The 27,194-nt window shown below is 48.7% G+C and overlaps 1 protein-coding gene across 1 annotated transcript; it reads right to left on the bottom strand.

Annotated features, from left to right (window-relative positions):
* Positions 1 to 208: 208 nt before the first annotated feature.
* ZBTB17 (zinc finger and BTB domain containing 17) lies at positions 209 to 26,510 on the bottom strand. The gene is made up of 15 exons (XM_056543461.1): positions 26,374 to 26,510; positions 21,806 to 22,012; positions 11,190 to 11,387; positions 9,999 to 10,112; positions 9,832 to 9,921; positions 8,976 to 9,346; positions 7,474 to 7,616; positions 7,082 to 7,382; positions 6,902 to 6,989; positions 6,706 to 6,822; positions 3,423 to 3,543; positions 3,218 to 3,348; positions 2,908 to 3,138; positions 2,494 to 2,583; positions 209 to 874 (listed from the first exon to the last, which is right to left on the bottom strand). Exons 1-15 carry the CDS (start codon positions 26,378 to 26,380, stop codon positions 630 to 632), a joined length of 2,454 nt encoding a protein of 817 aa, XP_056399436.1. The 5' UTR covers positions 26,381 to 26,510; the 3' UTR covers positions 209 to 629.
* Between the last annotated feature and the right edge of the window lie 684 nt (positions 26,511 to 27,194).

Genomic DNA, 27,194 nt, shown 5'->3' with positions numbered 1-27,194 from the left:
AAAAAAACATAAAAAATAAATAAAAATACAATAACATGCTTAGAAAAAAAAAAAACACTAAAACTACAGTGTGGATATGGCATTTCATATTTCCCTATTGCAGTGTTTCCCAACCAGGGTGCCTCCAGCTGTTGCAAAACTACAACTCCCAGCATGCCCGGACAGCCTTCGGCTGTCTGGGCATGCTGGGAGTTGTAGTTTTGCAACAGCTGGAGGCCCCCTGGTTGGGAAACACTGCTCTATTGATTCCCAGTTAACATTTGGCCGCAGAATTAAAAACCCACAGGTAGGGAACATAACGAAAATTAACGCCTTGACATAATTCGCGCACGTATACAGTATCTTGGAAAACTCCTTTAAATTACAGATTTAAAATACACGGATCGTATCTGTGCAGTGTGAACGGCGCTGAACCCCCCCCCCTGCAAGGTGGGGTGCGTAATCTTCATCCCGATGGCTCCTCTGAATACACCGCCGTTGGTCTTCTGACGCACACATTAAAAAATAATATTTATTGAATGCATACACCGGGCGCTGGTACAGGCCATAAATTATCACATAGAACAGCTTAAAATGTCAGAATCCTGTGAAATGTAGTGGGAGCGGCTCGGTTGGTGGTGGGGGGGGGGTCAGTCCATGGGTTGCGGCTGTACGTCTGTGCCGTCCCGCTGGCGAAAGAGGAGCTCGCTGGACTGGACCACCTGCTCCGTATGCCACGTGGTCGGCGCGCTGTACTGCTGATAAATGTCAGTGTCCGATTGAAACATAACCAGCGCCTGCGCCGTATGCATCCGGACGTGCTCCGCCAGGCTGTTGGCGTCGAGGAATTTGTCTCCGCAGGAGTCGCAGGCGTACAGGATCTGAGTGTTGGGATCTGGAGGAGGGACACAAGGGTTAGGACATAAAGCAAAGACAGGCAAAAGTACAGAGGGCAGATTCTTGGGGGGGGTACATGACATGCAGCAAATTTATGTGTTGCAGGAGCGCATGTAAATTTATAGCAGTAACTGCAACCAAGTACATGAAAAATATAAAAAAAATTAAAAGGGGTTATCCAACATAAGGTGACTTTAGTAAGTTTCACACAGTAATGGACATGCTTATCGAGGATCTGTGCTTGTGTTGGTGGTAAATGGTCGTGTCCTGTGTCCCCTCATCATGCTGCTGGTTTGTTTTTGGTAATTGGTTATTTCCTGGTTCTGTGGCCTCCCTCAGACTACAATTCCCAGGATCCTTTGTTTCAAGATGGGAAGTGACTTATTTCCCTCCCACACATGTGCGCCCCACCCATTGTAGCACAGCCACACTCCCTTTGATCACCTGACAAACAAGGTGTGGATCTGTGTGATGATGAATGCATACACATGTGCGCCGGTAACGTGTATCAAGCCGCCCCCTGATGACAACAAACGAAGCAGCCAAGCCCCCTTTCAGCACCTGACTTGTGATGTATTGTCTCGGGCCGTACAGCAAGCTGGGAAAGGTCCGAGACAACACTCATTTTGTAGGCTGCAGAAAATGTGAACTTCCGGCAAAAGAAAGAAAAAGAAATTCGATACCAGTCACCAAACACTGGTAAGTGAAGTATATTAGTAACTAGACTGTCTCACATTTAAAGAACCAAAATTCCCATAATACCCCTTAAACTTTTAATCCTATGCTAAAATAAACCCCCACAACACAGAATACACCAGTCCGGACAGATCGGTCAAGTGTCCAGATAAGAAGAGAACTACAGAGTCAACTACAACAACGTAATGCAAACACAGTTCCTATGGATGGCCGGGCAGCAAATAATCATCCACAAGTGATGCCGCCAGTCCTGTCTGGATGCTTCTTAGTCGTGCTTGACCAGCAGTCTCTGGAAGAGGATTGATGTGCTATTACTCCTACAATGACCCTAAAAGTCCCTGTAGGTCAGTTATGGTGCTACCTCTCCTCGCTCAGGGACTGTCAGGATACTTGCCCAAATAAGGGGAACCCCTGCCCCCAATCTACCTCTTTGACTGAACCTAGTACCCCCTAATTTGGTACTCTTAGGAGGTTCAAGGTTTAGTTACAAAGGTAGACTGGGGCAGGGGTCCCTCTTATTAGGGTGAGTACCCTGACAGTCCCTAAACAAGGAGAGAGAGCACCATTACACATGACCTAGAGCGACTTTTAGGGTCATTTAAGGGTCTGAGAAACATCCACATTGGGCGAGACATCACTTGTTGATGTCTATTATGCTGGTTCACCATCCATAGGAACTGTATTTGCATTATGTTGTTGTAGTTTCCTCTTCATATTTAGGGACGTGACCGATACGTCCAGACTGGCCTATTCCGTGTTGTGGGGTGGGGGGTTCATTTTATCAGAAGTTAAGTTATAGAGATTTTTCTGGTGTACAACACAATGGTTGGTGATCTGATTTTTTTATAGGATTCATTTTTTCTAACTTGTGGGGCTTTTCCCAAATACTGTAGGAGCGGATCGAGCGCCGGAGATGATTACCTGCTTCCTGCACCTGTTTCACAGCCTTGGTGATTTCGGCTTTTAATGCTTCGGTCGCATCGGCTGTGACTGCGGCCGAGATGGGAACCACTGAAAGAAAGAGGCACAGCTTAGATACAAAGCCTGCATCTCCTTCCTCCCCCAGATAAACTGAACCAAACCGAGGGCTCCAAGTTTAGGGTTATAACTAGGACTGTGGGGTTGGGGTCATGGAGATACAGTTCGATGGGGGGTCTGGAGAGTAACATTGTGGAGGGGACAGAAGCTGGCAGAAGCTTGTTTCCCTCTCCCTATTGAAAGACAAGTACATGAGGATGACAAGGTGTTTACTATGGCCGGGCTCTGTTGGCTGGATATGGGGGTCTGCTTTGCACCATTACCATTGAGGAGTAAAGAATATGGCGGATCACTCACCTGTCAGCTCTGTAACACCCGTATTGGCGATGTCCTCTGTTGCCAGCGTCACCATATCTTCTGGCACAGTCACAATGTTGACCTCTTCTTCGTCTATGTCCACCTCCCCTTCTTCTCGGTCCAGCATCTTCATGCCCGCTCTGCCCTTGTGAACGGTTCTCACGTGAGATCGCAGGTTGTCAACACGGTTGAACCCGCGACCACACTTGTCACACAAGTACGGCTTCTCCCCTGTGGAACCAGACAGGATGAGGTTATTGTCACATTGAGACAAGTAATAACAAGACTAGCGTGCAGACATGGCGCTCACCTGTGTGAATTATGACGTGTTTCGTCAGGTCTCCCACATTTACAAAAGCTTTATTGCAGATTTTACATTTGTGCGGCCGGATGTTATCGTGGTGGCGGATGTGATTGGCCAGCTGACTGGACTGGACAAACCTGACGGACCGGGGGAGACTGGTCAGAAGAGCAGGTGATGTAACGGAGACACAATACACACCCCAGAGACTCACCTCTTCCCACAGCGCTCACATACGTATGGCTTCTCCCCCGTGTGCTGGCGGACGTGAGCGATCAAGGAGCTAGCCTGGGTGAACGCCTTCCCGCAGACCATACACTGGCACGGCTTCTCTCCTGCACAAGAAAACCAATAGAAGATCAAATACATGGGGGCATGCCTGACATTTGATCATTTGACAGAGCCATCTACACTGAGTGGCCACTTTATTATAGACACCAGCACTTTCAAGATTGATCTTCCATGTACAGAGATCAGACCTGTGATCCCAGAGTGCAGCACAAAATCCAGGGATCAGTCTCAGTGTGAATCTACATTAGATGGGAAAATCCACTGACCAGAGCGAACGGTGCAATACAGGAAAAACATCCAGCGAAAGGGGATCCTGTGAACGGAAACAACTAATCGCCAATAGGGGTCAGAGCAAGGAAACTGCAGTCAAATACATCGCTGGATTCTTACCTGACAACTCATCACCTTAGTACTGGAAATAGGGATCGACCGATTATCGGTTTGGCCGATATTATCTTTGCCGATAATCCGATAATGCGAGAAACATGACCTGGTCAGATGGATCCAGATCTCTATAGAGAAACATGACCTGGTCAGATGGATCCAGATCTCTATAGAGAAACATGGCCTGATCAGATGGATCCAGATCTCTATAGAGAAACATGACCTGGTCAGATGGATCCAGATCTCTATAAAGAAACATGGCCTGGTCAGATGGATCCAGATCTCTGTGGGGAAACATGGCCTGGTCAGATGGATCCAGATCTCTATAGAGAAACATGGCCTGATCAGATGGATCCAGATCTCTATAGAGAAACATGACCTGGTCAGATGGATCCAGATCTCTATAAAGAAACATGGCCTGGTCAGATGGATCCAGATCTCTGTGGGGAAACATGGCCTGGTCAGATGGATCCAGATCTCTATAGAGAAACATGTACTGGTCAGATGGATCCAGATCTCTATAGAGAAACATGTCCTGGTCAGATGGATCCAGATCTCTATAGAGAAACATGGCCTGGTCAGATGGATCCAGATCTCTATAGAGAAACATGGCCTGGTCAGATGGATCCAGATATCTATGGAGAAACATGACCTGGTCAGATGGATCCAGATCTCTATAGAGAAACATGTCCTGGTCAGATGGATCCAGATCTCTATAGAGAAACATGGCCTGGTCAGATGGATCCAGATCTCTATAGAGAAACATGACCTGGTCAGATGGATCCAGATCTCTATAGAGAAACATGACCTGGTCAGATGGATCCAGATCTCTATAGAGAAACATGTCCTGGTCAGATGGATCCAGATCTCTATAGAGAAACATGGCCTGGTCAGATGGATCCCGATCTCTATATAGAAACATGGCCTGGTCAGATGGATCCAGATCTCTATAGAGAAACATGACCTGGTCAGATGGATAGAGATCTCTATAGAGAAACATGACCTGGTCAGATGGATCCAGATCTCTATAGAGAAACATGGCCTGGTCAGATGGATCCAGATCTCTATAGAGAAACATTACCTGGTCAGATGGATCCAGATCTCTATAAAGAAACATGGCCTGGTCAGATGGATCCAGATCTCTGTGGGGAAACATGTCCTGGTCAGATGGATCCAGATCTCTATAGAGAAACATGGCCTGGTCAGATGGATCCAGATCTCTATAGAGAAACATGGCCTGGTCAGATGGATCCAGATCTCTATAGAGAAACATGTCCCGGTCAGATGGATCCAGATCTCTATAGAGAAACATGGCCTGGTCAGATGGGTCCAGATCTCTATAGAGAAACATGTCCTGGTCAGATGGATCCAGATCTCTATAGAGAAACATGGCCTGGTCAGATGGATCCAGATCTCTATAGAGAAACATGGCCTGGTTAGATGGATCCAGATCTCTATAGAGAAACATGTCCTGGTCAGATGGATCCAGATCTCTATAGAGAAACATGGCCTGGTTAGATGGATCCAGATCTCTATAGAGAAACATGACCTGGTCAGATGGATCCAGATCTCTATAGAGAAACATGACCTGGTTAGATGGATCCAGATCTCTATAGAGAAACATGTCCTGGTCAGATGGATCCAGATCCCTATAGAGAAACATGTCCTGGTCAGGTGGATCCAGATCTCTGTGGCCCCATGATAATGGGGGCTGGGGGGCAAAAGCCTTATGAATTGATTAGCCCGTCGGGTGTTAACAGTTCAGACTGGTATTGGAAGCATGTTAGTGGGTTTTCTTGGTGCACCCTGGCTCCTCTGATACCTGTGCATGGTTGTATGAACAGAGATTATCTAAGCATTTGGGTCAATCAAGTTCCTCCCTCCATGGCAGCGGTTTCCTCTATGGCAGATGAAGACTGTCAGCGGGAAAATGTCCCATACACAAGGCTCATATAGTCATAGATCGGCTCCAGGAACATGACCGTGACGGTCCACAGATCTGAATCCTATAGACATCTCTGGGATGAGGTAACACCGCATGTCAGGACGTCCACCTAATGTGCGGCGAGAATTGTCAGTGATCCTGTCCACATGGGCCAATATTCCTTAAAGGGGTACTCTTATAGGGGATACGATGTCTGATCACGGGGGTCCCACCACTGTGGACCCTGCAGTCTCCCTGCTTCCCCCGGCTTGTGATGTCACGGCCACGCCCCCTCAATGCAAGTCTATGGGAGGGGCGTGACGGCCATCATGCCCCCTCCCATAGACTTGCATTGAGGGGGTGTGGCCGTTTACGTTGCGAGCCTCCTCCCCGCATCGCCAGTCATTTGGTCATTCGGCACAGAGTGAAGTTCGCTCCGTGCACCTGATGTCTGGGGTGCAGCAGGGAAATCGCGGGGGTCCCCAGCTGCGGGACCCCCGCAATCAGACATCTAATCCCCTATCCTTTGGATAGTGCATAAGATGTCTAGGGGCTGAATACCCCTTCACACGTACAGTATTCTGTGCAGATTTGAGGCGCAGGATTTTCTGCTGCAGATTTCAATGTAAACTAAATGACTGAACACAGCTTGAAATCCTGCGCATCAAATCTGCACAGAATACTGTATGTGTGAATAGACCCTTAAGGAAGATTTCATCACCTAGTGGGCACAATGAACGGCTTCGGCTCTGAAGGGCAAAGATGCCAAATGTGCTACCAGATGGGGCACTAATAAAGGGGCCATTCAGGGTACAGAGAACCCCATTACATAATGGGCCCACGTGATCATTACAGAGGGTCAGTACAGATTATAATGGCTTCTGTGGTGCAGTGTTACCGGTATGGGTCCGGACATGGCGCTGCAATGCTCCGGGGTCAGCAAATTTCCTCTTGCAGTGGACGCAGACGTAGGGTTTTTCCCCACTGTGGATGCGCAGGTGTCTCTTCAGGTTTCCTGCAGGAAATAATATAAGGAGGAGATCAGACGGCCCTGCTGTGTGTGAACAGATGTCAGTGACGCGGTCCTCTCTTACCTGAGGTGGTGAACTGCTTCCCGCACTCTCTGCACTTCAGGGGTCCGTCAGCGATGTGGATTTTCAGGTGGGCCTTCAGATTCCCCAGCTGTAGAGAAAGGCACAAAGTAACCCGAGCACCGTCATGGCACCCAACCCCCCCCCCCCCCCCCCAACACCAGAATCCTGTCCAGCACCCACCTGGTTAAACTTCTTGTCGCAGTGCGGACACTTGTGTTCCTTGTTAGTGTCGTGAGTCTCCAGGTGCCGCATCTTGGAGGTGGGATCGGAGAAGGGCCGGTTGCAGTACTCGCACTGATAGGGTTTCTCTCCGCTGTGGACCAGTTGGTGTCTCTTGAGGTTGCCGGACGTGGTGAAGAGTTTGCCGCACACCTTGCAGTAGTAGCTGGGCTCCCCGGTGTGACGCTTCTTGTGCAGGTTGAGCAGACTGACCAGGCGGTAACTCTTCCCGCAGTCATCACAGCCGTGGGGCTTTAATGGGCTGAGGAGAAGAGGAGGGGGGTTGGGTAAGGGGTCACACTCAGTGCTACCACCCCCCCATCTCCCATGCAGAGCGTCCGGTGCCCCCTCACCTGTGAGTCTTCTCATGCGCTTTGCAGGCAGCGGGGTCAGAGAAGGCTTTGTCGCACTCGTGGCAGCGGTACGGTTTCTCCCCGGTGTGGATACGGATGTGCCGCGTGTAGTTCCCCGTGTGGGTAAATTCCTTGCTGCAATACTGGAATAATAGATGCAGCAAAATAATATAATCGTCGAGTTGTGATGTCACAGGGCGAGTGTTATACATGACAAGGAGCTCTGCGTGAAACTGCAGAATACAAACCGCAGCTGCTGCAGAACCTCTATTGGAAGAAGATTCATGACTGACACAATGCTTCTGCTTTATCAAGGTAGGTTTTACAGCTGCTGAGGTGTTTTAGGGAATAGCGCCCCCTACTGTACATTACACTGACAAAAATAATAACGCACCAGGAAGGAAGGAGTTGTTGGAATGGAATTAATCCTTCTATGTGTGACGGGAATGAAGATCTATGGAGGTGATGACTGTATCAGAGGAAAAGGAGAAGATTATTGGGGAAACTGTACAATAGGGGAGGCTCTAGGACCCCACTGGGCCCCCTCTAGCCTGGATACAAAAGAAGAGATAGGGGAGTGTAATGAAGAGACAGGGGGAGAGTAATAAAGAGACAGGGGGAGCGTAATAAAGAGACAGGGGGAGAGCAATAAAGAGACAGGGGGAGAGTAATAAAGAGACAGGGGGAGCGTAATAAAGAGACAGGGGGAGAGCAATAAAGAGACAGGGGGAGAGTAATAAAGAGACAGGGGGAGAGTAATGAAGTGACGGGGGGAGTGTAATAAAGAGACAGGGGGAGTGTAATAAAGAGACAGGGGGAGTGTAATAAAGAGACAGGGGGAGTGTAATAAAGAGACAGGGGAGTGTAATGAAGTGACGGGGGAGTGTAATGAAGAGACAGGGGGAGTGTAATGAAGAGACGGGGGAGTGTAATAAAGAGACAGGGGGAGAGTAATGAAGTGACGGGGGGAGTGTAATGAAGAGACAGAGGGAGTGTAATGAAGAGACGGGGAGTGTAATGAAGAGACTGGGAGTGTAATGAAGAGACTGGGAGTGTAATGAAGAGACTGGGAGTGTAATGAAAAGACAGGGGGAGTGTAATGAAAAGACAGAGGGAGTGTAATGAAAAGACAGAGGGAGTGTAATGAAGAGACTGGGAGTGTAATGAAGAGACTGGGAGTGTAATGAAGAGACTGGGAGTGTAATGAAAAGACAGGGGGAGTGTAATGAAAAGACAGGGGGAGTGTAATGAAAAGACAGGGGGAGTGTAATGAAAAGACAGGGGGAATGTAATGAAAAGACAGGGGAGTGTTATGAAGAGACAGGGGGAGTGTTATGAAGAGACAGGGGGAGTGTTATGAAGAGACAGGGGGAGTGTTATGAAGAGACAGGGGGAGTGTAATGAATGTGGACACTATATGCTGTCCTACAGAAAACCAGAGAGTTGACTTTTAGTTATCAGCTCTGCTGCATGTGCACCAGCTCTATAAGTCCCTCACTTACCTCACACACGTGAGTTGTAGAGCTGTAGGGTCGTGACTCTGTGCGATCAGTGTAGTTGGTTACTCCTGAGCGCAGATGTCTCTGGGGCCCCTGACTGTCGGCTGCAGGTTTCGCTGTATTCTCATCGGTGATGTTTTCGTTCTCCTCTCTCCCGTCTTCTGCAGGTTCGGGCCCCGGGATCAGGGGACACATGCTCTCGCAGACTTCTTCTGGCACTGGAGTAGTTCCATGTTCCTGTGAAGAGTCACTGCCAGACACCTCCTCGTCTGTGCCCTCAGATTCCCCCACAGAGACGTCTATAGTCTTCTCCTGATCGGTTGGGGACCAGGTGCCGGAAGACAACAAATCCCCCAACTTCACTGCCCGACCGTCTGTAGCCAGAAAAAAAAAGAACAGATGGGTCACCTGACTCTACGGCGGGGGAGGGCGAGTCACCCAGTACTATGTCGGGGGGAGTAAGGGTCATATACTGGGTTCACTGGTGCTCGCACAACTCATAGACCACCAGAAGTAGTAAAAAAAAAAACTCGAGTTCCCAACTATCAAAAATGGATTATTTACAGGACTTTATTAATATGGTCCACAAACAATAATGAAAAATCTAAATGAGAATCACACATTTAAAACTCTGTGTGCACTTAGCCACCATAACTTAAAGGTATTTTGTCTTGACTATCTCCATTATCAGTGACTAGACTGTAGGGGACATTCCAGCAGACAATGTCCCTTTCCTACCATTATAGGTTAAAGCACACAGCTATTAAAACCAAAAAAAACACTGCCCCCCTCAACGTTCCACCACATAAGTGGCTTTGTCAAGAGGCATGTGGGCACCCGCACACCCGCCGGTCCTCACCTCCTTCAGAGCTGATCATTGCCGTTTCCTCCTCAGGCTGCGGCCCCGCTCCGCTCTCCTCCTGAAGCCTCAGTCTGGTGACGTCGCCACCTACAGGAAAAAATGAAGGTGAATAATCTACCGCAGAGGGGTAGGGGGGTCACCACCCAGACTGCCGCTCCTCTCACCTCCCGGACACGCTCTGTCTGCGGCCTCATCCAGTGGGTAGATGGTGGCGGTGGGATTGGTCGTCTCCAGGTCACTTTCCCCTTCTTCAGCCGGCGGAGAGTAGTCAGTGACATCTTCAGAAGAGGAGGACACAGAGGATATGACCACCGGTCGGACGCTGACAGCGCCCACCCCCAGGATGGACAATGACAGCACCCCCCCTCCCACCTCCAGGACGGACAATGACAGCCCCCCCCCCCCTCCAGGACGGACAATGACAGCCCCCCCCCCCCCCTCCAGGACGGACAATGACAGCCCATACCCCCCCCCCCCCCCCAGGACAGACAATGACAGCCCATACCCTCCCAGGACGAACAATGAGAGCCCATACCTTCCCAGGGCAGACACTGACAGCCCCCCCGCCACAGGACAGACAATGACAGCCCATACCCTCCCAGAACGGACACTGACAGCCCATACCCCCCAGGAAGGACAATGACATCCCATACCCCCCAGGACGGACAATGTCAGACCATACCCCCCAGGACGGACAATGTTAGACCATACCCCCCCCCCCAGGACGGACAATGTCAGCCCATACCCCCAGGACGGACACTGACAGCCCATACCCTCCGGGGCCATACACAGACAGCCCACATCCCCCAGACCGGACACTGACAGCCAACACCCTCTCGACTGGACACTGACAGCCCACAACCCCAGAGGCCCCATCCACTCACCCTGGCCCAGACGCTGACAGTCAACACCCTCTAGACCAGACGCTGACAGCCCCTCCCCCCAGTTTGGAAGTTGACTACCCCCAGGCCCCATCCGCTCACCCCGGCCCAGGTGCTGACAGCCAACACCCTCTAGAATGGACAACGACCGCCCACACCCCCCAGGCCCGGCACGCTCACCCTGGTCCGGACACTGACAACCCACACCCCCCAGGCCCCGCACGCTCACCCTGGTCCGGACACTGACAACCCACACCCCCCAGGCCCCGCCCGCTCACCCTGGTCCGGACACTGACAACCCACCCCCCCCAGGCCCCGCCCGCTCACCCTGGTCCGGACACTGACAACCCACACCCCCCAGGCCCCGCCCGCTCACCCTGGTCCGGACACTGACAACCCACACCCCCCAGGCCCCGCCCGCTCACCCTGGTCCGGACACTGACAACCCACACCCCCCAGGCCCGGCCCGCTCACCTCTGCCTTGTGTGGATGTGATGGCCCCCAGGCTGTGAGGTCCCTGTGAGGAGGAGATGCTGAGCGACTTCAGGGCGGTGCAGGCGTTCACGATCTCCTGCATCTGCAGAAACCCGGCCACCACCAGGACGTCCTCCACATTCTCCCGCGTCAGGTTCAGCCGCGCCGTGTACATGAACTCCAGCACCTGACCCAGACCTGGCACAGCAGGGAGGAGAGAGGCAGTCGGCTCACAATACTCCAGCACAGACGTTGCAAAACTACAACTCCCAGCATGCCCGGACAGCCATTGGGGAGTTGGAGTTTTACAACAGCTGGAGGCACACTGTTTGGAGACCTAGACCCTACCAGAATAGCAGTAGAGTTTACATTTCCATTCTTCTGTTCACAGCTTACTTTGTTACAATGTATCAGTGTAGACAATCCCCTCTAAGCTGCGCTGGACTACGGCCCCCAAACTCACAGATGATGGGAGTCGCTGTCCGTCGCCTTCACAGACAGACATCCTCAGCTGCTGCAGAACATCTTTTTGAAGAGAACTACTACTAGTTACCTGTGATGTAGCAGTGGTGTGTGTGTTACCTGTGATGTAGCAGTGGTGTGTGTGTTACCTGTGGTGCACAGTGTTGTGTGTGTTACCTGTGATGTAGCAGTGGTGTGTGTGTTACCTGTGATGTAGCAGTGGTGTATGTGTTACCTGTGGTGTACAGTGTTGTGTGTGTTACCTGTGATGTAGCAGTGGTGTGTGTGTTACCTGTGATGTAGCCGTGCTGTGTGTGTTACCTGTGGTGTACAGTGTTGTGTGTGTTACCTGTGGTGTAGCAGTGTTGTGTGTGTTACCTGTGATGTAGCAGTGGTGTGTGTGTTACCTGTGATGTAGCCGTGCTGTGTGTGTTACCTGTGGTGTAGCAGTGCTGTGTGTGTTACCTGTGATGTAGCAGTGGTGTGTGTGTTACCTGTGATGTAGCAGTGTTATGTGTGTTAACTGTGGTGTTTTACCTGTGGTGTAGGAGTGTTGTGTGTGTTACCTGTGATGTACAGTGTTGTGTGTGTTACCTGTGATGTAGTAGTGTTGTGTGTATTACCTGTGATGTTGCAGTGTTGTGTGTGTTACCTGTGATGTAGTAGTGTTGTGTGTGTTACCTGTGATGTAGTAGTGTTGTGTGTGTTACCTGTGATGTAGCAGTGTTGTGTGTGTTACCTGTGATGTAGCAGTGTTGTGTGTGTTACCTGTGGTGTAGCAGTGTTGTGTGTGTTACCTGTGGTGTAGCAGTGTTGTGTGTGTTACCTGTGGTGTAGCAGTGTTGTGTGTGTTACCTGTGATGTAGCAGTGTTGTGTGTGTTACCTGTGGTGTACAGTGTTGTGTGTGTTACCTGTGATGTAGCAGTGTTGTGTGTGTTACCTGTGATGTAGTAGTGTTGTGTGTGTTACCTGTGGTGTAGCAGTGTTGTGTGTGTTACCTGTGGTGTACAGTGTTGTGTGTGTTACCTGTGATGTAGCAGTGCTGTGTGTGCTACCTGTGGTGTACAGTGTTGTGTGGTTACCTGTGATGTAGCAGTGCTGTGTATGTTACCTGTGATGTAGCAGTGTTAAGTGTGTTACCTGTGGTGTAGCAGTGTTGTGTGTGTTACCTGTGATGTACAGTGTTGTGTGTGTTACCTGTGATGTAGCAGTGGTGTGTGTGTTACCTGTGATGTAGCAGTATTGTGTGTGTTACCTGTGATGCACAGTGGTGTGTGTGTTACCTGTGATGTACAGTGGTGTGTGTGTTACCTGTGATGTAGCAGTGCTGTGTGTGTTACCTGTGATGTAGCAGTGTTGTGTGTGTTACCTGTGATGTACAGTGGTGTGTGTGTTACCTGTGATGTAGTAGTGCTGTGTGTGTTACCTGTGATGTACAGTGGTGTGTGTTACCTGTGATGTAGTAGTGTTGTGTGTGTTACCTGTGATGTACAGTGTTGTGTGTGTTACCTGTGATGTTGCAGTGTTGTGTGTGTTACCTGTGGTGTAGTAGTGTTGTGTGTGTTACCTGTGATGTACAGTGCTGTGTGTGTTACCTGTGGTGTAGCAGTATTGTGTGTGTTACCTGTGATGTAGCAGTGTTGTGTGTGTTACCTGTGATGTAGCAGTGTTGTGTGTGTTACCTGTGGTGTAGCAGTGTTGTGTGTATTACCTGTGATGTTGCAGTGTTGTGTGTGTTACCTGTGATGTAGTAGTGTTGTGTGTGTTACCTGTGATGTAGTAGTGTTGTGTGTGTTACCTGTGATGTAGCAGTGTTGTGTGTGTTACCTGTGATGTAGCAGTGTTGTGTGTGTTACCTGTGGTGTAGCAGTGTTGTGTGTGTTACCTGTGGTGTAGCAGTGTTGTGTGTGTTACCTGTGGTGTAGCAGTGTTGTGTGTGTTACCTGTGATGTAGCAGTGTTGTGTGTGTTACCTGTGGTGTACAGTGTTGTGTGTGTTACCTGTGATGTAGCAGTGTTGTGTGTGTTACCTGTGATGTAGTAGTGTTGTGTGTGTTACCTGTGGTGTAGCAGTGTTGTGTGTGTTACCTGTGGTGTACAGTGTTGTGTGTGTTACCTGTGATGTAGCAGTGCTGTGTGTGCTACCTGTGGTGTACAGTGTTGTGTGGTTACCTGTGATGTAGCAGTGCTGTGTATGTTACCTGTGATGTAGCAGTGTTAAGTGTGTTACCTGTGGTGTAGCAGTGTTGTGTGTGTTACCTGTGATGTACAGTGTTGTGTGTGTTACCTGTGATGTAGCAGTGGTGTGTGTGTTACCTGTGATGTAGCAGTATTGTGTGTGTTACCTGTGATGCACAGTGGTGTGTGTGTTACCTGTGATGTACAGTGGTGTGTGTGTTACCTGTGATGTAGCAGTGCTGTGTGTGTTACCTGTGATGTAGCAGTGTTGTGTGTGTTACCTGTGATGTACAGTGGTGTGTGTGTTACCTGTGATGTAGTAGTGCTGTGTGTGTTACCTGTGATGTACAGTGGTGTGTGTTACCTGTGATGTAGTAGTGTTGTGTGTGTTACCTGTGATGTACAGTGTTGTGTGTGTTACCTGTGATGTTGCAGTGTTGTGTGTGTTACCTGTGGTGTAGTAGTGTTGTGTGTGTTACCTGTGATGTACAGTGCTGTGTGTGTTACCTGTGGTGTAGCAGTATTGTGTGTGTTACCTGTGATGTAGCAGTGTTGTGTGTGTTACCTGTGATGTAGCAGTGTTGTGTGTGTTACCTGTGATGTACAGTGTTGTGTGTGTTACCTGTGGTGTACAGTGTTGTGTGTGTTACCTGTGATGTAGCAGTGTTGTGTGTGTTACCTGTGGTGTACAGTGTTGTGTGTGTTACCTGTGATGTAGCAGTGTTGTGTGTGTTACCTGTGATGTAGCAGTGGTGTGTGTGTTACCTGTGGTGTACAGTGTTGTGTGTGTTACCTGTGGTGTACAGTGTTGTGTGTGTTACCTGTGGTGTACAGTGTTGTGTGTGTTACCTGTGATGTAGCAGTGTTGTGTGTGTTACCTGTGGTGTAGCAGTGTTGTGTGTGTTACCTGTGATGTAGCAGTGTTGTGTGTGTTACCTGTGGTGTAGCAGTGTTGTGTGTGTTACCTGTGGTGTACAGTGTTGTGTGTGTTACCTGTGGTGTACAGTGTTGTGTGTGTTACCTGTGATGTAACAGTGTTGTGTGTGTTACCTGTGGTGTGTTACCTGTGATGTAGCAGTGTTGTGTGTGTTACCTGTGGTGTGTTACCTGTGGTGTACAGTGTTGTGTGTTACCTGTGGTGTACAGTGTTGTGTGTGTTACCTGTGATGTAGCAGTGTTGTGTGTGTTACCTGTGGTGTACAGTGTTGTGTGTGTTACCTGTGGTGTGTTACCTGTGGTGTAGCAGTGTTGTGTGTGTTACCTGTGGTGTGTTACCTGTGGTGTACAGTGTTGTGTGTGTTACCTGTGGTGTACAGTGTTGTGTGTGTTACCTGTGGTGTAGCAGTGTTGTGTGTGTTACCTGTGGTGTACAGTGGTGTATGTGTTACCTGTGGTGTAGTAGTGTTGTGTGTGTTACCTGTGGTGTAGCAGTGTTGTGTGTGTTACCTGTGGTGTAGCAGTGTTGTGTGTGTTACCTGTGATGTAGCAGTGTTGTGTGTGTTACCTGTGATGTAGCAGTGTTGTGTATGTTACCTGTGGTGTAGTAGTGTTGTGTGTGTTACCTGTGGTGTAGTAGTGTTGTGTGTGTTACCTGTGATGTAGCAGTGTTGTGTATGTTACCTGTGGTGTACAGTGTTGTGTGTGTTACCTGTGGTGTACAGTGTTGTGTGTGTTACCTGTGATGTAGCAGTGTTGTGTATGTTACCTGTGGTGTACAGTGTTGTGTGTGTTACCTGTGATGTACAGTGTTGTGTGTGTGTTACCTGTGATGTACAGTGTTGTGTGTGTTACCTGTGGTGTACAGTGTTGTGTGTGTTACCTGTGGTGTAGCAGTGTTGTGTGTGTTACCTGTGGTGTAGTAGTGTTGTGTGTGTTACCTGTGATGTAGCAGTGTTGTGTGTGTTACCTGTGATGTAGCAGTGTTGTGTGTGTGTTCCCTGTGATGTACAGTGTTGTGTGTGTTACCTGTGGTGTACAGTGTTGTGTGTGTTACCTGTGGTGTACAGTGTTGTGTGTGTTACCTGTGATGTAGCAGTGTTGTGTGTGTTACCTGTGGTGTAGCAGTGTTGTGTGTGTTACCTGTGATGTAGCAGTGTTGTGTGTGTTACCTGTGGTGTAGCAGTGTTGTGTGTGTTACCTGTGGTGTACAGTGTTGTGTGTGTTACCTGTGGTGTACAGTGTTGTGTGTGTTACCTGTGATGTAACAGTGTTGTGTGTGTTACCTGTGGTGTGTTACCTGTGATGTAGCAGTGTTGTGTGTGTTACCTGTGGTGTGTTACCTGTGGTGTACAGTGTTGTGTGTGTTACCTGTGATGTAGCAGTGTTGTGTGTGTTACCTGTGGTGTACAGTGTTGTGTGTGTTACCTGTGGTGTACAGTGTTGTGTGTGTTACCTGTGGTGTACAGTGTTGTGTGTGTTACCTGTGGTGTACAGTGTTGTGTGTGTTACCTGTGGTGTACAGTGTTGTGTGTTACCTGGGGTGTACAGTGTTGTGTGTGTTACCTGTGGTGTGTTACCTGGGGTGTACAGTGTTGTGTGTGTTACCTGTGGTGTGTTACCTGTGATGTAGCAGTGTTGTGTGTGTTACCTGTGGTGTAGCAGTGTTGTGTGTGTTACCTGTGGTGTACAGTGTTGTGTGTGTTACCTGTGGTGTACAGTGTTGTGTGTGTTACCTGTGATGTAACAGTGTTGTGTGTGTTACCTGTGGTGTGTTACCTGTGATGTAGCAGTGTTGTGTGTGTTACCTGTGGTGTGTTACCTGTGGTGTACAGTGTTGTGTGTGTTACCTGTGATGTAGCAGTGTTGTGTGTGTTACCTGTGATGTAGCAGTGGTGTGTGTGTTACCTGTGGTGTACAGTGTTGTGTGTGTTACCTGTGGTGTACAGTGTTGTGTGTGTTACATGTGGTGTACAGTGTTGTGCATGTTACCTGTGGTGTACAGTGTTGTGTGTGTTACCTGTGGTGTAGCAGTGTTGTGTGTGTTACCTGTGGTGTACAGTGTTGTGTGTGTTACCTGTGGTGTACAGTGTTGTGTGTGTTACCTGTGGTGTAGCAGTGTTGTGTGTGTTACCTGTGGTGTACAGTGTTGTGTGTGCTACCTGTGGTGTAGCAGGGTTGTGTGTGTTACCTGTGGTGTGTTACCTGTGGTGTACAGTGTTGTGTATGTTACCTGTGGTGTGTTACCTGTGGTGTACAGTGTTGTGTGTGTTACCTGTGGTGTACAGTGTTGTGTGTGTTACCTGTGGTGTACAGTGTTGTGTGTGTTACCTGTGGTGTACAGTGTTGTGTGTGTTACCTGTGATGTAACAGTGTTGTGTGTGTGTTATCTGTGGTGTACAGTGTTGTGTGTGTTACCTGTGGTGTACAGTGTTGTGTGTGTTACCTGTGGTGTACAGTGTTGTGTGTGTTACCTGTGATGTAGCAGTGTTGTGTGTGTGTTACCTGTGGGGTACAGTGTTGTGTGTGTTACCTGTGGTGTACAGTGTTGTGTGTGTTACCTGTGGTGTACAGTGTTGTGTGTGTTACCTGTGGTGTGTTACCTGTGGTGTACAGTGTTGTGTGTGTTACCTGTGGTGTGTTACCTGTGATGTAGCAGTGTTGTGTGTTACCTGTGATGTAGTAGTGCTGTGTGTGTTACCTGTGATGTAGTAGTGTTGTGTGTGTTACCTGTGGTGTACAGTGTTGTGTGTGTTACCTGTGGTGTACAGTGTTGTGTGTGTTACCTGTGGTGTACAGTGTTGTGTGTGTTACCTGTGATGTAGCAGTGGTGTGTGTGTTACCTGTGGTGTACAGTGTTGTGTGTGTTACCTGTGGTGTACAGTGTTGTGTGTGTTACCTGTGGTGTACAGTGTTGTGTGTGTTACCTGTGGTGTAGCAGTGTTGTGTGTGTTACCTGTGGTGTGTTACCTGTGGTGTACAGTGTTGTGTGTGTTACCTGTGGTGTACAGTGTTGTGTGTGTTACCTGTGGTGTAGCAGTGTTGTGTGTGTTACCTGTGGTGTGTTACCTGTGATGTAGCAGTGTTGTGTGTGTTACCTGTGGTGTACAGTGTTGTGTGTGTTACCTGTGATGTACAGTGTTGTGTGTGTTACCTGTGGTGTACAGTGTTGTGTGTGTTACCTGTGGTGTACAGTGCTGTGTGTGTTACCTGTGGTGTACAGTGTTGTGTGTGTTACCTGTGGTGTACAGTGTTGTGTGTGTTACCTGTGGTGTACAGTGTTGTGTGTGTTACGTGTGGTGTACAGTGTTGTGTGTGTTACCTGTGGTGTACAGTGCTGTGTGTGTTACGTGTGGTGTACAATGTTGTGTGTGTTACCTGTGGTGTACAGTGTTGTGTGCGTTACCTGTGGTGTACAGTGTTGTGTGTGTTACCTGTGATGTACAGTGTTGTGTGTGTTACCTGTGGTGTACAGTGTTGTGTGTGTTACCTGTGGTGTAGCAGTGCTGTGTGTGTTACCTGTGATGTAGCAGTGGTGTGTGTGTTACCTGTGGTGTAGCAGTGTGTGTGTGTGTTACTTGTGATGTAGCAGTGCTGTGTGTGCTACCTGTGGTGTACAGTGCTGTGTGTGTTACCTGTGATGTTGCAGTGTTGTGTGTGTTACCTGTGATGTAGCAGTGCTGTGCGTGATACCTGCGATGTACAGTGTTGTGTGTGTTACCTGTGGTGTAGGAGTGGTGTGTGTGTTACCTGTGATGTAGCAGTGTTGTGTGTGTTACCTGTGATGTAGCAGTGTTGTGTGTGTTACCTGTGATGTAGCAGTGTTGTGTGTGTTACCTGTGGTGTACAGTGGTGTATGTGTTACCTGTGATGTACAGTGTTGTGTGTGTTACCTGTGATGCAGCAGTGTTGTGTATGTTACCTGTGGTGTAGTAGTGTTGTGTGTGTTACCTGTGGTGTACAGTGTTGTGTGTGTTACATGTGGTGTACAGTGTTGTGCATGTTACCTGTGGTGTAGTAGTGTTGTGTGTGTTACCTGTGGTGTACAGTGTTGTGTGTGTTACCTGTGGTGTACAGTGTTGTGTGTGTTACCTGTGGTGTACAGTGGTGTATGTGTTACCTGTGATGTACAGTGTTGTGTGTGTTACCTGTGATGCAGCAGTGTTGTGTATGTTACCTGTGGTGTAGTAGTGTTGTGTGTTTTACCTGTGGTGTACAGTGTTGTGTGTGTTACCTGTGATGCAGCAGTGTTGTGTATGTTACCTGTGGTGTAGTAGTGTTGTGTGTGTTACCTGTGGTGTACAGTGTTGTGTGTGTTACCTGTGGTGTACAGTGTTGTGTGTGTTACCTGTGGTGTACAGTGTTGTGTGTGTTACCTGTGGTGTAGCAGTGTTGTGTGTGTTACCTGTGGTGTACAGTGTTGTGTGTGTTACCTGTGGTGTAGCAGGGTTGTGTGTGTTACCTGTGGTGTGTTACCTGTGGTGTACAGTGTTGTGTATGTTACCTGTGGTGTGTTACCTGTGGTGTAGTGTTGTGTGTGTTACCTGTGGTGTACAGTGTTGTGTGTGTTACCTGTGGTGTACAGTGTTGTGTGTGTTACCTGTGGTGTACAGTGTTGTGTGTGTTACCTGTGGTGTACAGTGTTGTGTGTGTTACCTGTGGTGTACAGTGTTGTGTGTGTTACCTGTGATGTAACAGTGTTGTGTGTGTGTTATCTGTGGTGTACAGTGTTGTGTGTGTTACCTGTGGTGTACAGTGTTGTGTGTGTTACCTGTGGTGTACAGTGTTGTGTGTGTTACCTGTGATGTAGCAGTGTTGTGTGTGTGTTACCTGTGGGGTACAGTGTTGTGTGTGTTACCTGTGGTGTACAGTGTTGTGTGTGTTACCTGTGGTGTACAGTGTTGTGTGTGTTACCTGTGGTGTGTTACCTGTGGTGTACAGTGTTGTGTGTGTTACCTGTGGTGTGTTACCTGTGATGTAGCAGTGTTGTGTGTGTTACCTGTGATGTAGTAGTGCTGTGTGTGTTACCTGTGATGTAGTAGTGTTGTGTGTGTTACCTGTGGTGTACAGTGTTGTGTGTGTTACCTGTGGTGTACAGTGTTGTGTGTGTTACCTGTGGTGTACAGTGTTGTGTGTGTTACCTGTGATGTAGCAGTGGTGTGTGTGTTACCTGTGGTGTACAGTGTTGTGTGTGTTACCTGTGGTGTACAGTGTTGTGTGTGTTACCTGTGGTGTACAGTGTTGTGTGTGTTACCTGTGGTGTAGCAGTGTTGTGTGTGTTACCTGTGGTGTGTTACCTGTGGTGTACAGTGTTGTGTGTGTTACCTGTGGTGTACAGTGTTGTGTGTGTTACCTGTGGTGTAGCAGTGTTGTGTGTGTTACCTGTGGTGTGTTACCTGTGATGTAGCAGTGTTGTGTGTGTTACCTGTGGTGTACAGTGTTGTGTGTGTTACCTGTGATGTACAGTGTTGTGTGTGTTACCTGTGGTGTACAGTGTTGTGTGTGTTACCTGTGGTGTACAGTGCTGTGTGTGTTACCTGTGGTGTACAGTGTTGTGTGTGTTACCTGTGGTGTACAGTGTTGTGTGTGTTACCTGTGGTGTACAGTGTTGTGTGTGTTACGTGTGGTGTACAGTGTTGTGTGTGTTACCTGTGGTGTACAGTGCTGTGTGTGTTACGTGTGGTGTACAATGTTGTGTGTGTTACCTGTGGTGTACAGTGTTGTGTGCGTTACCTGTGGTGTACAGTGTTGTGTGTGTTACCTGTGATGTACAGTGTTGTGTGTGTTACCTGTGGTGTACAGTGTTGTGTGTGTTACCTGTGGTGTAGCAGTGCTGTGTGTGTTACCTGTGATGTAGCAGTGGTGTGTGTGTTACCTGTGGTGTAGCAGTGGTGTGTGTGTTACCTGTGGTGTAGCAGTGTGTGTGTGTGTTACTTGTGATGTAGCAGTGCTGTGTGTGCTACCTGTGGTGTACAGTGCTGTGTGTGTTACCTGTGATGTTGCAGTGTTGTGTGTGTTACCTGTGATGTAGCAGTGTTGTGTGTGTTACCTGTGATGTAGCAGTGTTGTGTGTGTTACCTGTGGTGTACAGTGGTGTATGTGTTACCTGTGATGTACAGTGTTGTGTGTGTTACCTGTGATGCAGCAGTGTTGTGTATGTTACCTGTGGTGTAGTAGTGTTGTGTGTGTTACCTGTGGTGTACAGTGTTGTGTGTGTTACCTGTGATGTAGCAGTGTTGTGTATGTTACCTGTGGTGTAGTAGTGTTGTGTGTGTTACCTGTGGTGTAGTAGTGTTGTGTGTGTTACCTGTGGTGTAGTAGTGTTGTGTGTGTTACCTGTGATGTAGCAGTGTTGTGTATGTTACCTGTGGTGTACAGTGTTGTGTGTGTTACCTGTGATGTACAGTGCTGTGTGTGTTACCTGTGGTGTAGCAGTGTTGTGTGTGTGTTACCTGTGATGTACAATGTTGTGTGTGTTACCTGTGGTGTACAGTGTTGTGTGTGTTACCTGTGGTGTAGCAGTGTTGTGTGTGTTACCTGTGGTGTAGCAGTGTTGTGTGTGTTACCTGTGGTGTACAGTGTTGTGTGTGTTACCTGTGGTGTAGTAGTGTTGTGTGTGTTACCTGTGGTGTAGTAGTGTTGTGTGTGTTACCTGTGGTGTAGTAGTGTTGTGTGTGTTACCTGTGGTGTACAGTGTTGTGTGTGTTACCTGTGATGTAGCAGTGTTGTGTGTGTGTTACCTGTGATGTACAGTGCTGTGTGTGTTACCTGTGGTGTAGCAGTGTTGTGTGTGTTACCTGTGGTGTAGCAGTGTTGTGTGTGTTACCTGTGGTGTAGTAGTGTTGTGTGTGTTACCTGTGGTGTACAGTGTTGTGTGTGTTACCTGTGGTGTAGCAGTGTTGTGTGTGTTACCTGTGGTGTAGTAGTGTTGTGTGTGTTACCTGTGGTGTACAGTGTTGTGTGTGTTACCTGTGATGTAGCAGTGCTGTGTGTGTTACCTGTGGTGTACAGTGTTGTGTGTGTTACTTGTGGTGTGTTACCTGCCGCATTGCTGATGTCCAGGTGAACCACGTCTTTCTGCTCCACGAACAGCATGCGGAAGTACTGGCTGCACGCTGCGAGCACGGCCTTGTGCGCCTTGAAATCGATTCCATCCACCACGAAGGTGCAGTCACACAGGAGGCCGAGCTGACGCTGCTGGTTCAACTGCTCCAGGACCAGCTGACTGTGCTGAGGGAAATCCATGGCTGGGCGGAGACAAGAACGCATCATCAGGGGGCGGGGCCAAGAACTCCACAAGACCCCTCAGATACACCTGACATCACATGACACAGGGGAGGAGTCATCATATACACCTGACATCACATAACACAGGGGGAGGAGTCATCATATACACCTGACATCACATGACACAGGGGGAGGAGTCATCATATACACCTGACATCACATAACACAGGGGGAGGAGTCATCATATACACCTCACATCACATGACACGGGGATGAGGAGTCATATACACCTGACATCACATGACACAGGAGGAGGAGTCATCACATACACCTGACATCACATGACACAGGAGGAGGAGTCATCACATACACCTGACATCACATGACACAGGAGGAGGAGTCATCACATACACCTGACATCACATGACACAGGAGGAGGAGTCATCACATACACCTGACATCACATGACACAGGAGGAGGAGTCATCACATACACCTGACATCACATGACACAGGGGGAGGAGTCATCATATACACCTGACATCACATAACACAGGGGGAGGAGTCATCATATACACCTGACATCACATGACACAGGGGGAGGAGTCATCACATACACCTGACATCACATGACACAGGAGGAGGAGTCATCACATACACCTGACATCACATGACACAGGAGGAGGAGTCATCACATACACCTGACATCACATGACACAGGAGGAGGAGTCATCACATACACCTGACATCACATGACACAGGAGGAGGAGTCATCACATACACCTGACATCACATGACACAGGAGGAGGAGTCATCACATACACCTGACATCACATGACACAGGAGGAGGAGTCATCACATACACCTGACATCACATGACACAGGGGGAGGAGTCATCATATACACCTGACATCACATAACACAGGGGGAGGAGTCATCATATACACCTGACATCACATAACACAGGGGGAGGAGTCATCATATACACCTGACATCACATGACACAGGGGGAGTCATCATATACACCTGACATCACATGACACAGGGGGAGGAGTCACCATATACACCTGACATCACATGACACAGGAGGAAGAGTCATCATATACACCTGACATCACATGACACAGGGGGAGGAGACACCATATACACCTGACATCACATGACACAGGAGGAGGAGTCATCATATACACCTGACATCACATGACACAGGGGGAGGAGTCACCATATACACCTGACATCACATGACACAGGGGGAGGAGTCATATACACCTGACATCACATGACACAGGAGAAAGAGTCACCATATACACCTGACATCACATGACACAGGAGGAGGAGTCACCTTATACACCTGACATCACATGACACAGGAGGAGGAGTCACCTTATACACCTGACATCACATAACACAGGGGGAGGAGTCATCATATACACCTGACATCACATGACACAGGGGGAGGAGTCACCTTATACACCTGACATCACATAACACAGGGGGAGGAGTCATCATATACACCTGACATCACATGACACAGGGGGAGGAGTCACCATATACACCTGACATCACATGACACAGGGGGAGGAGTCACCATATACACCTGACATCACATGACACAGGGGGAGGAGTCACCATATACACCTGACATCACATGACACTGGGGGAGGAGTCACCATATACACCTGACATCACATGACACTGGGGGAGGAGTCACCATATACACCTGACATCACATGACACTGGGGGAGGAGTCACCATATACACCTGACATCACATGACACTGGGGGAGGAGTCACCATATACACCTGACATCACATGACACTGGGGGAGGAGTCATCATATACACCTGACATCACATGACACTGGGGGAGGAGTCACCATATACACCTGACATCACATGACACTGGGGGAGGAGTCACCATATACACCTGACATCACATGACACTGGGGGAGGAGTCACCATATACACCTGACATCACATGACACTGGGGGAGGAGTCACCATATACACCTGACATCACATGACACTGCGGGAGGAGTCACCATATACACCTGACATCACATGACACAGGGGGAGGAGTCATCATATACACCTGACATCACATGACACTGGGGGAGGAGTCATCATATACACCTGACATCACATGACACTGGGGGAGGAGTCACCATATACACCTGACATCACATGACACTGGGGGAGGAGTCACCATATACACCTGACATCACATGACACTGGGGGAGGAGTCACCATATACACCTGAGATCACATGACACTGGGGGAGGAGTCACCATATACACCTGACATCACATGACACTGGGGGAGGAGTCACCATATACACCTGACATCACATGACACTGGGGGAGGAGTCACCATATACACCTGACATCACATGACACTGGGGGAGGAGTCATCATATACACCTGACATCACATGACACAGGGGGAGGAGTCATCATATACACCTGACATCACATGACACTTGGGGAGGAGTCATCATATACACCTGACATCACATGACACTGGGGGAGGAGTCATCATATACACCTGACATCACATGACACTGGGGGAGGAGTCATCATATACACCTGACATCACATGACACTGGGGGAGGAGTCATCATATACACCTGACATCACATGACACTGGGGGAAGAGTCACCATATACACCTGACATCACATGACACAGGGGGAGGAGTCACATTATACACCTGACATCACATGACACAGGGGGAGGAGTCATCATATACACCTGACATCACATGACACTGGGGGAGGAGTCATCATATACACCTGACATCACATGACACTTGGGGAGGAGTCATCATATACACCTGACATCACATGACACTTGGGGAGGAGTCATCATATACACCTGACATCACACGACACTGGGGGAGGAGTCATCATATACACCTGACATCACACGACACAGGGGGAGGAGTCATCATATACACCTGACATCACATGACACTGGGGGAGGAGTCATCATATACACCTGACATCACACGACACAGGGGGAGGAGTCATCATATACACCTGACATCACACGACACTGGGGGAGGAGTCATCATATACACCTGACATCACACGACACAGGGGGAGGAGTCATCATATACACCTGACATCACATGACACTGGGGGAGGAGTCATCATATACACCTGACATCACATGACACTGGGGGAGGAGTCATCATATACACCTGACATCACATGACACAGGGGAAGGAGTCATCATATACACCTGACACCACATGACACTGGGGGAGGAGTCACCATATACACCTGACATCACATGACACTGGGGGAGGAGTCACCATATACACCTGACATCACATGACACTGGGGGAGGAGTCACCATATACACCTGACATCACATGACACTGGGGGAGGAGTCACCATATACACCTGACATCACATGACACTGGGGGAGGAGTCACCATATACACCTGACATCACATGACACAGGGGGAGGAGTCATCATATACACCTGACATCACATGACACAGGGGGAGGAGTCATCATATACACCTGACATCACATGACACTGGGGGAGGAGTCATCATATACACCTGACATCACATGACACAGGGGGAGGAGTCATCATATACACCTGACATCACATGACACAGGGGGAGGAGTCATCATATACACCTGATTTCACATGACACTGGGGGAGGAGTCATCATATACACCTGACATCACATGACACTGGGGGAAGAGTCACCATATACACCTGACATCACATGACACAGGGGGAGGAGTCACATTATACACCTGACATCACATGACACAGGGGGAGGAGTCATCATATACACCTGACATCACATAACACAGGGGGAGGAGTCATCATATACACCTGACATCACATGACACAGGGGGAGGAGTCATCACATACACCTGACATCACATGACACAGGGGGAGGGGTCATCATTTACACCTGACATCACATGACACAGGGGGAGGGGGAGGGGTCATCATATACACCTGACATCACATGACACAGGGGGAGGAGTCATCATATACACCTGACATCACATGACACAGGAGGAGGAGTCACCATATACACCTGACATCACATGACACAGGGGGAGGGGTCATCATATACACCTGACATCACATGACACAGGGGGAGGGGTCATCATATACACCTGATATCACATGACACAGGGGGAGGAGGAGGAGACATCATATACACCTGACATCACATGACCCAAGAGGGGTTTATTCTATAGACCTGACATTACAGTGGGGGGAGGGGTGGCATCACAGTCCATACAGCTGGAGTCGCGGTATATCGGGGAGGAGGCGCAGTCTGCTCACATGACCCCTCAGGCCCCTCCCCCGTACACTCCGCTCCTCACACACACACATTCTCCGCTCGGTACCTGCCATCCCTGATCCGCGGGGAAATCACATCCTACAGACAAGACTACAGCCGGACAAAGGGCGCCGCCATCTTGGAGAAGGTCGGAAGTCAGAAGCTTAATGCCCGGCGCACTTCCGTGTACGTCATCAAAATGGCCTTACTGCAGGATGCCGCCATGTTTGATATTGGCAACCAACTGCTGGGCTGAGTATAATTCTGTTTTCATACTGAGCTGTGTATCTCTATCGTGTGTGATACTGGCTGCTGAGCCTGTATCTAGGTATGTCTTGTGTGATACTGTTTACTGAGGTGCTGTATCTAATCTCATCATGTGTGATACTGTTTGCTGAGGTGCTGTATCTAATCTCATCATGTGTGATACTGTCTTCTGAGCCCCTGTATCTAGTCCTGTCTTGTGTGATACTGTTTACTGAGGTGCTGTATCTAATCTCATCATGTGTGATACTGTTTACTGAGGCGCTGTATCTAATCTCATCATGTGTGATACTGTTTACTGAGGTGCTGTATCTAATCTCATCATGTGTGATACTGTTTACTGAGGTGCTGTATCTAGGCCTGTGTGATACTGTCAGAGTTCCCCCATCATTCTTCTCTCCCCACAAATCTAGAAAATGTATTAAAAATGAACATCTGAAATTTGGTAGTGACATAAGTATTCATACCCTTTGCTGTGACACGTGATATTTATCTCTGGCTCCTCCCATTTTTCCTGATAATCCCTGAGATGTCTCCACTTTGATGGTAAATTCACCTGATCGGACAAGACACAGTCCTGTCTATATATAAGAGCAAACACCAAGCCATGAGGAGGAAAGAACT

Source organism: Hyla sarda, chromosome 10 (assembly GCF_029499605.1).
Source record: "Hyla sarda isolate aHylSar1 chromosome 10, aHylSar1.hap1, whole genome shotgun sequence".
Lineage (NCBI taxonomy): Eukaryota > Metazoa > Chordata > Amphibia > Anura > Hylidae > Hyla > Hyla sarda.
This window is presented reverse-complemented; position numbering and strand designations above follow the sequence as displayed.